The sequence below is a fragment of the Coregonus lavaretus genome, assembly GCF_964263955.1.
Source record: "Coregonus lavaretus genome assembly, chromosome: 1".
NCBI lineage: Eukaryota > Metazoa > Chordata > Actinopteri > Salmoniformes > Salmonidae > Coregonus > Coregonus lavaretus.
The window spans coordinates 58,215,978-58,231,700 of record NC_139988.1 but is presented as its reverse complement, the minus strand read 5'-3'; the positions used below and the strand labels follow the sequence as shown (position 1 = coordinate 58,231,700).

The window sequence follows — 15,723 nt, the reverse complement described above, 5'->3', positions numbered from 1 at the left end:
TAACTACCTACATTATCATCAGATCATACTGTGACGCTGTACGTGTGCTTGCATACGTGTGTGTTTGCATGCTTGTGTGTATTAAAGTTGTACTAAGATAGAAAGAGTGAGTGCATACATCAGAGTTTTCAATAGTCAGCATTGATCAAAATCATCTCAATCCCTCTTCCAGCGAAAATTGGCAAAGCATTTTTTTAAAAATCTGTGGTTGCCTTGGCAACCATAATCACCTCTAATTCAGCCGAGAGAGAATGTTTTATTGTCACATACACCAGATAGGTGCAGTGAAATGTGTTGCTTTACAGGGTCAGCCATAGTAGTACAGTGCCCCTGGAGCAAATTAGGGTTAAGTAACTTGCTCAAGGGCACACTTTGTCGGCTCAGGTATTCGAACCAGCGCCCTTTCGGTTACTGGCCTCTAGCCTACCTAACTAGACAGAGAGAGATAAAATTAGAGAGTGAGGTGAAAGCAGGGTCTACTAGAAAGCGAGAGAGACTTCAAGTGGGTTCTGTTTTTTTCCACTCTACTGACTGAGTGATGGGTCAGGGACTGAGAGGACAGGAGCAAAAGAGTGAGAGAGAAAGGAGAAGAGAAGACAGATGTGTGACAGAGAAAGAGAAAGGGAGCAAGAGAGAGCTGCCTCTCTTTAGAGGATTAGAACTCTCCTCCTCTCGTCTGACAGACTGATAACACTATCTCGTCATTCTTTCTCTCCGTCAACTGGGATTACTACTACAAGTGGAAAAACGTATTCCCCCTCTCCTTCTCCTCCTCTGCTCTCTCTACTGTGGTTTCCGCTACTGTACTACTTGTAGAAGGAGGAACTCACTCCCCATCTTCCTCTCCTCCTTCGGCGCTACTGGGCTTTGGACATTTCATTCATCTACAGCTCAATGCATCGGAGAGAAGAAAAAAATAAGGAAGGAACTCATTGACCAGATTCTCCTTCTCCCTCCCTCCCTCCCTCCCTCCCTCATTCTCATACTAGAGTCTAGCATACAGATTTAGGATCTTCATTTGATCACTCTTTTGTTGCTGAGAAGGTTCCTGAACAGCAGAAAATGCAAACTTGTATTCAAGGTTTAAAAAGGTTAAAAAAGGCTTCTAAAGTGAGTAATTTCCACTCACTAAAATGTCAGACGTGATTTGCCTTAGCAAAACATTTATCAACCCCTACAAAAATTGTCCATTAATTATAATCCACATAATAATTCACATCCTGTTACTGCAGGATTATTTTCCTGCTGTAGCAAACTGGCTCAAATTAAGATGATAAATCTGTACACTGGGAGAGAAGAAGGGAAGAGAGGAGATGAAAAAGATAGAGAGAGAGCGAGCAAGACAGAAATAGGCGAGAGGGAGGAAGGAGAGGAGAGTGGTGCGTGGCGCTAATTGGCATGTTTGCTTTGTTTCTCCCTGTCGCATTACTTACTCTCCCTCTGGCACACATACACACACACAAACACAAACGTGTACACTTACTCTCCTGCTGGCTCACACCAAAACAAACCTCCCAGGCAGTGTATGTTTATTTCAAAGCAGCAAGTAAATGAAAACAACAGGAGAAAGGTGAGAAGGAGAAAATAAATAGTAACTGGAGGAACAAGAGAAGAGAAGAAAAGAGAAAGAGTAGAGGAGAGGAAATAGGAGAGGAGAACAACCTGTCACTCAAGAGTACAGTAGTTGTATAGTACAAGTCAGTTGGTCTGGAATTTTCTACCACTCTCCCAGCCAATCACATCGAGTGAGGGGATTCTCAAAGGATAAGGGGGGAGGAGACAGAACACTGTTGTTGATTGACAGCCGGAGTCCTACAGGTGGAGCCACGAACAAACGGAGAGAGAGAGGAGGAGGAGAGAGCGAGCGAGAGAAAGAGCGAGAGAGAGCGAGCGAGAGAGAGAGCGAGAGAGAGCGAGCGAGAGAGAGAGAAGCAGCTACACTTTACACCCCCTTTACTTCCTTTCCTCTTTTCGCTTGTTTTCTGCCTAGTCGATACCCCCCCAACACTCGCATTTACCCCAACCATTGTGACTATCATTAGCCACTACAGAGTCAAGATGAGCCATTGTAGAAAGAGATGCAAGAGACAGCTGACCAAAGTGTTTCGCTTTTTCTACCGCTTCCTCACAGGGACACTGGAGAAAGGTAGGCAGTCTCTCCACTGTAACCTCCCTTACCGCCAGCTCCTAAACCCACTATGCTCCTAATCCAGACCCCTGCACCAGGCTCACCTCCACAGTTAAGGTGGGAGCAGAGCTCTTTGGGTCTGGGTCTGGGTCTGGAGCTGCTCCTGGTTCTTGCTTCAATCTATGAGTGTTTGGGTCTAGGAGCTGGAGTGTTCTAGCCCTATGGTTCTATCAATGTGGTTCCAGCTTTGTCTAGGTCTAGGAGCGGGAGTGTTTTAGCTATGTGGTACTGCTGGTATCTGATATTTTATCTCTCTTGGTTCTGTGTGGTTTTCTATATTAGCCGTGTGTGTGTGTGTGTGTGTGTCTGTGATGGAGATAGTGTGTGAGACATTGTACTCTGTGGCTGCCCTTACAAAAAACACATGTCAGATTAGCAGTTTCACATTTGAAAATCGCAGTTTCACGTGACAAGGCTATTTTCACATGTTGAGCTTCAATTTTACACATGAAACCATATTTTCCCATGTATTACATTTAGAGTTCACATATTAACACCACCTTTTCACATGTAAGGAGAATAACATATTTTCACTTCACGTGAACTTGTAATTCCACATTTGAAAGTGAAAATCAAATTAGCAGTTTCACATGTAAGAAAACTCCACATGTGAATCTCAAAAAGAATCATGTGAAAATCTAATTTGCAGATTCACATATGGGGTTGAAATTATGTTATTCTCTTCACATGTGAAAACATGATTTTAACATGTTGCAGTAGCAATGTTTCCACTGGTGAAATTATGGTGACCACATCTAAAAAGCCCAAATGCGGGACATGGGAACGATTTTGCAGGACATTCGCAGAACAGTGGACAGAATATATTTTGGGTGGGGCAGGTTAATGGATCACATTCTAGTTCTGCTGCTGTATGAAGGTCAATGCCTGTTAAAGTGGCAATCCTTAGTTGCTACATCTATTTTTGGACTAATAAATAAATAATATGTACCCATTGATTCTTGCAGAATATAACGTATAAATGCCTCATGAACTGTCGTACCCCATCAGAACCCAAAATATAAGCTTGTTTTACTCCAATGTTTGTAAACAAAGTAAATGTAAACAACCACCGTATAGCCTAAAAACATGGTGAAAACTTGAATGTTTGATATTATGTATGGTCAGTCCTTGCATCCATAGAGTAATCTATGGATTTGAGAGTGGTTGCATTTCTCCAGCCCCATCCCTTTTCCTGAAACTGTGGTGGGGAGAACACTTGCTTAATGTTTCAATTAAGAATTGCCGCTTCAAACACCTTTAATAGAGTAATAGTGGTATTATATGGCCTTCATGGTCAAATTGCAGCAAGGAAACCACTACTAAAGGACACCAATAGGAAGAAGAGACTTGCTTGGGCCAAGAAACACGAGCAATGGACATTAGACCGGTGGAAATGTATGGGGGTGCTTTGCTGGTGACACTGTCTGTGATTTATTTAGAATTCAAGGCACATTTAACCAGCATGGCTACCACAGCATTCTGCAGCGATACGCCATCCCATCTGGTTTGGGCTTAGTGGTCATTTGTTTTTCAACAGGATAATGACAAAACACCTCCAGGCTGTGTAAGGGCTATTTTACCAAGAAGGAGAGTGATTGAGTGCTGCATCAGATTACCTTGCCTCCACAATCCCCCAACCTCAACCCAATTGAAATGGTTTGGGATGAGTCGGATGGCAGAGTGAAGGAAAAGCAGCCAACAAGTGCTCAGCATATGTGAGAACTCCTTCAAGACTGTTGGAAAGGCATTCCAGGTGAAGCTGGTTGAGAGAATGCCAACAGTATGCAAAGCTGTCATAAAGGAAAAGGGTGGCTATTTGAAGAATCTCAAATATAATACACTACCGTTCAAAAGTTTGTGGTCACTTAGAAATGTCCTTGTTTTTGAAAGAAAAACCATTAAAATTGTCCATTAAAATTACATCAAATTGATCAGAAATACAGTGTAGACATTGTTAATGTTGTAAATGGCTATTGTACACTTGTACACAGAACAGCGCAAACTGTCTCTAACCAGAATAGAAAGAGGAGGCGCCTCACAGGTCCTCAACTGGCAGTTTCATTAATTAGTACCCGCAAAACACCAGTCTCAACGTCAACAGTGAAGAGGCGACTCCGGGATGCTGACCTTCTAGGCAGAGTTGCAAAGAAAAAGCCATATCTCAGACTGCCCATCTTAATCTTTTCTTTTTATTGGCCAGTCTGAGATATGGCTTTTTCTTTGCAACTCTGCCTAGAAGATCAGCGTCTTGGAGTGAGGCGTCTGTTTCTCAAACAAGACACTCTAATATATTTGTCCTCTTGCTCAGTTGTGCACCGGGGCCTCCCACTCCTCTTTCTATTCTGGTTAGAGACAGTTTGTGCTGTTCTGTGAAGGGAGTAGCACACAGCTTGTATGAGATCTTCAGTTTCTTGGTAATTTCTCACATAGAATAGCCTTCATTTCTCAGAACAAGAATAGACTGATGAGTTTCAGTAGAAAGTTATTTGTTTCTGGCCATTTTGAGCCTGTAATCAAACCCACAATTGCTGATGCTCCAGATACTCAACTAGTCTCAAGAAGGCCAGTGTTATTGCTTCTTTAATCAGCACAACAAGTTTTCAGCTGTGCTAACATAATTGCAAAAGGGTTTTCTAATGATCAATTAGCCTTTAAAAATTATAAACTTGGATTAACAAACACAACGTGCCATTAAAACATAGGACTGATGGCTGCTGATAATGGGCCTCTGTACGTCTATGTAGATATTCCATTAAAAATCAGCCGTTTCCAGCTACAATAGCCATTTACAACATTAACAATGTCTACACTGTATTTCTGATCAATTTGAAGTTATTTTAATGGACAAAAAAATTGCTTTTCTTTCGAAAACTAGGACATTTCTAAGTGACCCCAAACTTTTGAACGGTAGTGTATATATTTTTATTTGTTTAACACTTTTTTGGTTACTACATGATTCCATATGTGTTATTTCATAGTTTTGATGTCTTCACTATTATTCTACAATGTACAAAATAGTAAAAAAAAATATTTTAAAAAACCCTTGAATGAGTAGGTGTGTTCAAACTTTTCACTGGTACTGTATGTCAAGGTACATATTTCATCCTCATCTTCACTCTTTCTTTTATTTCTTCTTTCTCTCGTTAGACTTTGCCATTTGCAGAGGAGTGTGTTCATATTCAGAAAGCAAGTGCACATACACAAACACACACACACATGCAGCAGAGCTTCTATCAGAAATGCTGTGCATCAGTCCAGTCAGTAAGTCAGTGGTCTTATAATAACCTCCTCAGCAGATCCATGAAGTATTTATTACATTTGTGTGTGTGTGTGTACTTAAATGTAAGTTTACCCAGAGAGCCAGGTTTCTATGACAACCGGGTCTTGTGTGTCTGTTCCAGGAAGAGGAAAGCGAGAAAGAGAGAGGGGGTAGAGATGGAGAGAGGGGGATGGAGAAAATAGAGAGACAGAGGTAAAGAAATTGATAGATAGAGGTGAATGTGGTCCTCTCTGTATGGGAGCTAGCTAATAGTATGTAGGGATTTCATCAATGTCAATCTTGGTTTGTATTTCATTATCATGGCGTTTTAGGACATGCTAATGTAAAGGGGCCCAGCTAATAGACAGTCAATCAACTGTAACAGTAGATAACATTTACTAGATGGATACAAATTTTTTTTAGACTATACACATACACTGAGTGTACAAAACATTAGGAACACCTTCCTAATATTGAGTTGTACCTCCTTTTGCCCTCAGAACAGCCTCAATTTGTCGGTGCATGGACTATACAAGGTGTCTAAAGTGTTCCACAGGGATGCTGGCCCATGTTGACTCCAATGCTTCCCACAGTTGTGTCAAGTTGGCTGGATGTCCTTTGGGTGATGGACCATTCTTGATGCACATAGGAAACTGTTGAGCGTGAAAAACCCAGCAGCGTAGCAGTTCTTGACACACACCGGTGCACCTGGCACCTACTACCATACCTGGTTCAAAGGCACTTAAATGTTGTGTCTTGCCCATTCATCCTCTGAAAGGCACACTTACACAATCCATGTCTCAATTGTCTCAAGGCTTGAAATTCCTTCTTTAACCTGTCTCCTCCCCTTCATCTACACCGATTGAAGTGTATTTAACAAGTGACATCAATAAGGGATCATAGCTTTTACCTGGATTCACCTGGATTCACCCTATGTCATGAAAAGACAGGTGTTCATAATGTTTTTTACACTCAGTGAATACTTTTGACCCCCAGGCCCTGATTAAAGTGGAACGATGAAAACCTGTAGGTCCAGAGCTGAATTCAATAACTGAGTGAGTTCAAATGAGTTCAAAACAATTACTTTTGTAAAAGTTCATTGTAGAGAGAAAAAATATTATGCCACAGTTTGAGCAACACATAGAAACATAATGTTATATTATTAGTAGAGTGAACCAAATTGAGTTTTTCTACCTCCCACTATTTTTGAGGGAAAGAAATCCATGTACACAAACAACAAGTGTGCGGTTAAAATTGGCAAAAAACACACACATTTCTTTCCACAGGGCCGTGGGGTGAGACAGGGATGCAGTTTAAGCCCCACTCTCTTCAACATATATATCAACGAATTGGCGAGGGCACTAGAACAGTCTGCAGCACCCGGCCTCACCCTACTAGAATCTGAAGTCAATTGTCTACTGTTTGCTGATGATCTGGTGCTTCTGTCACCAACCAAGGAGGGCCTACAGCAGCACCTAGATCTTCTGCACAGATTCTGTCAGACCTGGGCCCTGACAGTAAATCCCAGTAAGAGAAAAATAATAGTGTTCCAAAAAAGGTCCAGTTGCCAGGACCACAAATACAAATTCCATCTAGACACCGTTGCCCTAGAGCACACAAAAAACGATACATACCTCGGCCTAAACATCAGCACCACAGGTAACTTCCACAAAGCTGTGAATGATCTGAGAGACAAGGCAAGAAGGGCCTTCTATGCCATCAAAAGGAACATAAAATTTGACATACCAATTAGGATCTGGCTAAAAATACTTGAATCAGTTATAGAACCCATTGCCCTTTATGGTTGTAAGGTCTGGGGTCCGCTCACCAACCAAAAATTCACAAAATGGGACAAACACCAAATTGAGACTCTGCCTGCAGAATTCTGCAAAAATATCCTCAGTGTACAACGAAAAATACCAAATAATGCATGCAGAACAGAATTAGGCCGATACCCTCTAATTCTCAAAATCCAGAAAAGAGCCATTAAATCTATAACCACTTAAAAGGAAGCGATTCCCAAACCTTCCATAACAAAGCCATCACCTACAAAGAGATGAACTTGGAGAAGAGTCCCCTAAGTAAGATGGTCCTGGGGCTCTGTTCACAAACACAAACAGACCCCACAGAGCCCCAGGACAACAACAACACAATTAGGCCCAACCAAATCATGAGAAAACAAAAAGAGAATTACTTGACACATTGGAAAGAATTAACAAAAAAAACAGAGCAAACTAGAATGCTATTTGGCTCTAAACAGAGAGTACACAGTGGCAGAATACCTGACCACTGTGACTGACCCAAACTTAAGGAAAGCTTTGACTATGTACAGACTCAGTGAGTATAGCCTTGCTATTGAGAAAGGCCGCCGTAGGCAGACCTGGCTCTCAAGAGAAGACAGGCTATGTGCACACTGCCCACAAAATGAGGTGGAAACTGAGCTGCACTTCCTAACCTCCTGCCAAATGTATGACCATATTAGAGACACATATTTCCCTCAGATTACAGAGATCCACAAAGAATTCGAAAACAAACCCAATTTTTATAAACTCCCTTATCTACTGGGTGAAATACCACAGTGTGCCATCACAGCAGCAAGATTTGTGGCCTGCCACAAGAAAAGGGCAACCAGTGAAGAACAAACACCATTGTAAATACAATCCATATTTATGTTTATTTATTTTCCCATTTGTACTTTAACTATTTGCACATTGTTACAACACTGTATATGCATAATATGACATTTGAAATGAGTGTAATGTTTACTGTTAATATTTATTGTTTATTTCACTTTTGTTTACTATCTACTTCACTTGCTTTGGCAATGTTAACATATGTTTCCCATGCCAATAAAGCCCTTAAATTGAATTGAATTGAATTGAATTTAATTGAAAAGAGGGAGGGAGAGAGAGAACTCTAACTGTGATAATCAAGTCTGTCTGGTAAAACTATAATTAAACTGGCTCTCACAGCATAGATCTGGGTTTTGAGGTGTGTGTGTGTATGTGTTCTCCTTTCTGCCCTAGGGCTTCATTATATTATTGTGAAACCATATCTCTACTTAGACTAATTAACAGGCATTAAACACTATTCGGCAAAACTATCCCTCCCTCCCTCTCTCCTTCTCTCTCTGCTCTCTCCACTTTCTCTCAGTGCCTCTATTCTGTCTGTTTGTCTCTTGTTTTGTGTTGTTTGTCTGACTCATTTGATTGTCTGTCTGATAAGATATCCATTGGGTTGTGTCATTCTCTTAATTGAAATAGACCAAATATACAGACAGTCCTAGGCCTATATCTGATTCATAACATAGGCATTAGCTTAGGGAGCTGACATGAGTCTTTCAGGTCTCAAGCAAGGTTATTCATTACCTGAGTGTAGTTCAATGAACCACCTCTGCTATAGATTTTAAAAATCTACATTACATAACATTTACGTCATTTAGCAGACGCTCTTATCCAGAGTGACTTACAAATTGGTGCATTCACCTTATGATAACCAGTGGGACAACCACATTACAAATTATTTTTTTATATATTTTTGTAATTATTAATTATTATTTTTTTGTAAGAGTATATTCTTATATATAATAGAATTATTGTAAAATTAACTCTGTCCATAAGGTGTAGATAGTAAGTATAGACCGGAAGTAGAGGCCTGGGCATTGTTGTTCACTAATTTACTCCAAGTAGGGAAAGGATGGTGGGGTTGAAAAGTAATAAAGGGGAGTATATATATTTTTAAAAAACATGGGGGATTGGAAGTGATGCAGACAATTACATTGATAGAAGATACAATCTATCTGCAATATTAAGCTGATCCATTCCCCCCCCAAAGACCCCCCCCCCACCCCCAAAAAATAAAAAATAAAAATAAAAATAGAGTATATTCTTAATTTTCATTGGTTTTCTATATATATATATATATATACAGTGGGTAGAACAAGTATTTGATGCACTGCCGATTTTGCAGGTTTTCCTACTTACAAAGCATGTAGAGGTCTGTAATTTTTATCATAGGTACACTTCAACTGTGAGAGACTGAATCTAAAACAAAAATCCAGAAAATCACATTGTATGATTTTTAAGTAATTAATTTGCATTTTATTGCATGACATAAGTATTTGATCACCTACCAACCAGTAAGAATTCCGGCTCTCACAGACCTGTTAGTTTTTCTTTAAGAAGCCCTCCTGTTCTCCACTCATTACCTGTATTAACTGCACCTGTTTGAACTCGTTACCTGTATAAAAGAAACCTGTCCACACACTCAATCAAACAGACTCCAACCTCTCCACAATGGCCAAGACCAGAGAGCTGTGTAAGGACATCAGAGATACAATTGTAGACCTGCACAAGGCTGGAATGGGCTACAGGACAATAGACAAGCAGCTTGGTGAGAAGGCAACAACTGTTGGCGCAATTATTAGAAAATGGAAGAAGTTCAAGATGACGGTCAATCACCCTCGGTCTGGGGCTCCATGCAAGATCTCACCTCGTGGGGCATCAATGATCATGAGGAAGGTGAGGGATCAGCCCAGAACTACACGGCAGGACCTGGTCAATGACCTGAAGAGAGCTGGGACCACAGTCTCAAAGAAAACCATTAGTAACACACTACGCCATCATGGATTAAAATCCTGCAGCGCACGCAAGGTCCCCCTCCTCAAGCCAGTGCTTGTCCAGGCCCGTCTGAAGTTTGCCAATGACCATCTGGATGATCCAGAGGAGGAATGGGAGAAAGTCATGTGGTCTGATGAGACAAAAATAGAGCTTTTTGGTCTAAACTCCACTCGCCGTGTTTGGAGGAAGAAGAAGGATGAGTACAACCCCAAGAACACCATCCCAACCGTGAAGCATGGAGGTGGAAAAATAATTCTTTGGGGATGCTTTTCTGCAAAGGGGACAGAATGACTGCACCGTATTGAGGGGAGGATGAATGGGGCCATGTATCGCGAGATCTTGGCCAACAACCTCCTTCCCTCAGTAAGAGCATTGAAGATGGGTCGTGGCTGGGTCTTCCAGCATGACAACGACCCGAAACACACAGCCAGGGCAACTAAGGAGTGGCTCTGTAAGAAGCATCTCAATGTCCTGGAGTGGCCTAGCCAGTCTCCAGACCTGATCCCAATAGAAAATCTTTGGAGGGAGCTGAAAGTCCGTATTGCCCAGCGACAGCCCCGAAACCTGAAGGATCTGGAGAAGGTGGGCCAAAATCCCTGCTGCAGTGTGTGCAAACCTGGTCAAGACCTACAGGAAACGTATGATCTCTGTAATTGCAAACAAAGGTTTCTGTACCAAATATTAAGTTCTGCTTTTCTGATGTATCAAATACTTATGTCATGCAATAAAATGCAAATAAATTACTTAAAAATCATACAATGTGATTTTCTGGATATTCCGTCTCTCACAGTTGAAGTGTACCTATGATAAAAATGACAGACCTCTACATGCTTTGTAAGTAGGAAAACCTGCAAAATCGGCAGTGTATCAAATACTTGTTCTCCCCACTGTATGTATTTTTATTTTTTTATCATTATTATTATTATTATTGTTATTATTATTTATTTATTTTTGTCATCATTTTTTCATTTTTTTTAGATATTGTTTTGGTTTATTATTATCTATTATTATTATTTTGTGGGGGTGGGGGGGGGGGGGGGGGGGTAGAAGGATTACAATTATACTATCCCAGGTATTCCTTAAAGAGGTAGGGTTTCAAGTGTCTCTGGAAGGTGGTCAATGACTCCGCTGTCCTGGCATCGTGAGGGAGCTTGTTCCACCATTGGGGTGCCAGAGCAGCGAACAGTTTTAACTGGGTTGAGCGGGAACTTTGCTTTCGCAGAGGTAGGGGGACCAGCAATCCAGAGGTGGAAGAACGCAATGCCCTCGTTTGGGTATAGGGACTGATCAGAGCCTGAAGGTAAGGAGGTGCCGTTCCCCTCACAGCTCCGTAGGCAAGCACCATGGTCTTGTAGCAGATGCGAGCTTCAACTGGAAGCCAGTGGAGTGTGCGGAGGAGCGGGGTGACGTGAGAGAACTTGGGAAGGTCGAACACCAGACGGGCTGCAGCGTTCTGGATGAGTTGTAGGGGTTTAATGGCACAGGCAGGGAGCCCAGCCAACAGTGAGTTGCAGTAATCCAGACGGGAGATGACAAGTGCCTGGATTAGAACCTATGCCGCTTCCTGTGTAAGGTAGGGTCGTAGTCTGCGAATGTTGTAGAGCATTAACCTACAGGATCGGGTCATCGCTTTGATGTTAGCGGAGAATGACAGGGTGTTGTCCAGAGTCACACCAAGTTTCTTTGCACTCTGGGAGGAGGACACAACGGAGTTGTCAACCGTGATTGCGAGATCATGGAGCGGGCTGTCCTTCCCCGGGAGGAAGAGTAGCTCCGTCTTGCCGAGGTTCAGCTTGAGGTGGTGATCCGACATCCACAATAGCTATAATATATTGACGTCCATCTATGTGTGAGGACGTCGGGAGATGAGCGCTATTACCTTCAAGTAGGTTTTGGTTTTGCTAGGGCATTGTGGACGGGGATGGCAGATTGGCATAAACATCTGCCTCTGATTCTAAAGGTTGCATGTTTGAATCCAGCGATAGAAAGTTGTTTTTTTATATTTTTGTTTTAAGCCTATCCCAATCCTTAACCCTTATCTTTAAAATGTGTAGTTAATGGCTAAACTTAACCTTAAACACTTCGAAATCTGACTTTTGGAAGAACTTCGAAATTTGACGTTTGAGAAACATGGATGAACATCTAATTCTGACGGGAGACTGAGAACTTGTAGAATATATGCCAGTGGAGTAAAGTATTTTCTTCTTGTTTTGCCAGACGGCTAATCGGCTATTCTACGATTGTAGGGTATGAGCTTTGTCTTTTGTTGTGTTTTGTCTCTCATGATCTTCAGATAGAGAACAGGGCATCACTGACTGATATCAAACTCATTTACCGTAGATAAAGACTTGCACACATGTACGGCTGCGCACGCACGCACGCACGCACACACAGACACACAGAACATACACACACACACACAGACACACACACTTACTGTGGTGATTGAAGGATAAGGAGAGGAGAAAAATAGGTAGCCAACACACAGCACACAGCAGCACAGGGAGTTTCAAATCACATTTGTTTCCTTCTTGCGACCAGTAGCAGTAATTAGTCAGAGTGACATGGTGCTAAAGGAAACAAATTGTTCATTCTTCAGTCTCCTGGGAACGTTAATACACACACTCCTAATTAATGACCTCTGATTTCACAGCCCCCATGGTGCTTATCTACACACACGTGCACTCACACGTGCACACACTACATACAGACCCCTTGACTTTTTCCACATTTTGTTACGTTACAGCCTTATTCTAAAATGAATTAAATAAAACATTTTCCTCAGCAATCTACACACAATACACCATAATGACAAAGCGAAAACAGGTTTTTAGAAATGTTTGCACATTTATTAAAAACAAAAAACAGAAATACCTTATTTGCATAAGTATTCAGACCCTTTGCTATGAGACTCGAAATTGAGCTCAGGTGCATCTCTTTCCATTGATCATCCTTGAGATGTTTCTACAACTTGATTGGAGTCCACCTGTGGTAAATTCAATTGATTGGACATGATTTGGAAAGGCACACACCTATATAAGGTCCCACAGTTGACAGTACATGTCAGAGCAAAAACCAAGCCATGAGGTCGAAGGAATTGTCCGTAGAGTTCCGAGACAGGATTGTGTCGAGGCACAGATCTGGGGAAGGGTACCAAAACATTTCTGCAGCTTTGAAGGTCCCCAAGAACACAGTGGCCTCCATCATTCTTAAATGGAAGAAGTTTGGAACCACCAAGACTCTTCGTAGAGCTGGCTGCCCGGCCAAACTGAGCAATCGGGGGAGACGGGCCTTGGTGAGTGACCAAGAACCCGATGGTCACTCTGACAGAGCTCTAGAGTTCCTCTGTGGAGATGGGAGAACTTTCTAGGAGAACAAACCATCTCTGCAGCACTCCACCAATCAGGCCTTTATGGTAGAGTGGCCAGACGGAAGCCACTCCTCAGTAAAAGGCACATGACAGCCAACTTGGAGTTTGCCAAAAGGCACCTAAAGACTCTCAGACCATGAGAAACAAGATTATCTGGTCTGAAACTAAGATTGAACTTTTTGGCCTGAATGCCAAGCGTCACGTCTGGAGGAAACCTGGCACCATCCCTACGGTGAAGCATTGTGGTGGCAGCATCATGCTGTAGGGATGTTTTTTCAGCGGCAGGGACTGGGAGACTAGTCAAGATTGAGGGAAAGATGAATGGAGCAAAGTACAGAGAGAACCTTGATAAAAACCTGCTCCAGAACACTCAGGACCTCAGACTTGGGTGAAGGTTCACCTTCCAACCTGACAACGACCATAAGGACACAGCCAAGACAACGCAGGAGTGGCTTCGGGACAAGTCTCTGAATGTCCTTGATTGGCCCAGCCAGAGCCTGGACTTGAACCCGATCGAACATCTTTGGAGAGACCTGAAAATAGCTGTGCAGCAACGCTCCCCATCCAACCAGACAGAGCTTCAGAGGACCTGCAGAGAAGAATGGGAGAAACTCCCCAAATACAGGTGTGCCAAGCTTGTAGTGTCATACCCAAGAAGACTTGAGGCTGTAATTGCTGCCAAAGGTGCTTCAACAAAGTACTGAGTAAAAGGTCTCAATACTTATGTAAATGTGATATTTCAGGTTTTTATTTATATAAATTAGCAAAGATTTCAAAAAAACTGTTTTTGCTTTGTCATTATTGGGTGTTGTGTGTAGATTGATGAGGGGAAAAAACTATTTAATCAAATTTAGAATAAGGCTGTAATGTAACAAAATGTGGAAAAAGTCAAGGGGTCTGAATACTTTCCGAAGGCACATTGTATATCAGTGGTTTACTAACAAGGTAAAATACGTTTTCACGTGCTTTGTAACAACTGCTTACTTCTTTCTTGCACATTACTTAGTTGTACAGTAAATACTTGCTGCAAGGTCATTGTGAATAGATAGTCCAATTACTGACTCCACACGGATCCAAATGTAAACCCGTAGAGGAGGAAACCTATGTTAGACCTATTTTAGTTATCCCTTTTTGGAACCAACAGTTTATATACCTAATGATGTCACCTCTGCTCGTGTGTGTGTGTGTGTGTGTGTGTGTGTGCGTGCATGTGTGTGTTAGAGAGATCCTTCTCTGACCCTTAATGCAGTATAAGCCAATATTCTAATAGTATAATATTAATGATGTCACATTTCTACTCCCCTTTCTTTCTCTTCCTGCCTATCTCTCCTGCTTCTGTCTCTCCATTACGTTTCTCTTCTTTATTAAATGGATTTAAACTGTGAACATCTAATAGATCATGAATAAACCATACGCTGGCTGAAGTGACAAGCACTGAAGAGTTGGGAGTACTTGCAGAGGTGGGGTTTGTGTGTGTATGTGTGTGCACATGCTCACTTGTTGTGTGTGTTTGTGCACGCATACGTGTGTATATTTGTGTGAAACGACTAACGGACTGTAGCATTTTATCCAAGCGTGTGTCAATAGTCTCCACAGGAGAAGAAATGTTCATTTCCATAAGGACAAATCACTCAAAACAAACCCCATGTCTACACAGTGGGACTCCCTGTGTCTCTGTGTCTGTCGTCAGGAAGAATAGAGGAGACACTCCACTGTGTGTGTGTGTGTGTGTGTGTGTGTGTGTGTGTGTGTGTGTGTGTTGCAAACAAAAATACTGATATTGAAAGCAAAACATAAACCCAAAAGTATTGATACCAAAACAAAAATATTGCAAGGAAATCATTTTGAAATGCGAGAACAAATGAATTCTAAATGGATGCAAAAAAAAGAGTTTTCATTTTTTTCCGATAAATCGATTAAATTAAACGCCTCCGTCTTTGCTGCAATTTTCCTTATGTTACCCTGGCCTTTGCTTTCGCTGCCTTTTTTCCAGTTGAACGTTTTGGCACATTCATTCCAGCAACATAGCACCCTGCATCCCACTATTGGTTTGCCTCTGAAGTTAAGCAGGGCCGGTCCTGGTCAGTCACTGGATGGGAGACCAGATGTAGCTGGAAGTGGTGAAGAAATACAGTCAGGTCACCAGTGATACAAGTCAGCATTTGACATCCATCCATGTCTGAGAATGTCGGGAGATGATGTAGAAACCGGCCACTAGGGGCAACAGTTAACACTGTGACCTTCAAGGAGGCTTTGGTGTTGTGGATGGGGATGGCAGATAGGCGAA

At 41.9% G+C, this 15,723-nt stretch overlaps 1 protein-coding gene across 2 annotated transcripts in view; it reads left to right on the top strand.

Annotated features, from left to right (window-relative positions):
- LOC311129788 (A-type potassium channel modulatory protein KCNIP2) overlaps nt 1–15,723 on the top strand; it is a gene marked incomplete at both ends in the record, with an annotated part of 266,529 nt that overhangs the window by 173,633 nt on the left and 77,173 nt on the right. Inside the window, one exon of one of the 2 annotated variants that reach the window (XM_084162232.1) lies at nt 2,059–2,146. The exons of the other annotated variant lie outside the window; for it this stretch is intronic. Within the exon in view, the coding sequence (XP_084018358.1) occupies nt 2,059–2,146 (88 nt within the window). Of the gene's footprint in view, nt 1–2,058; nt 2,147–15,723 lie in introns of those variants that run through there. 2 annotated transcript variants of the gene reach the window in all.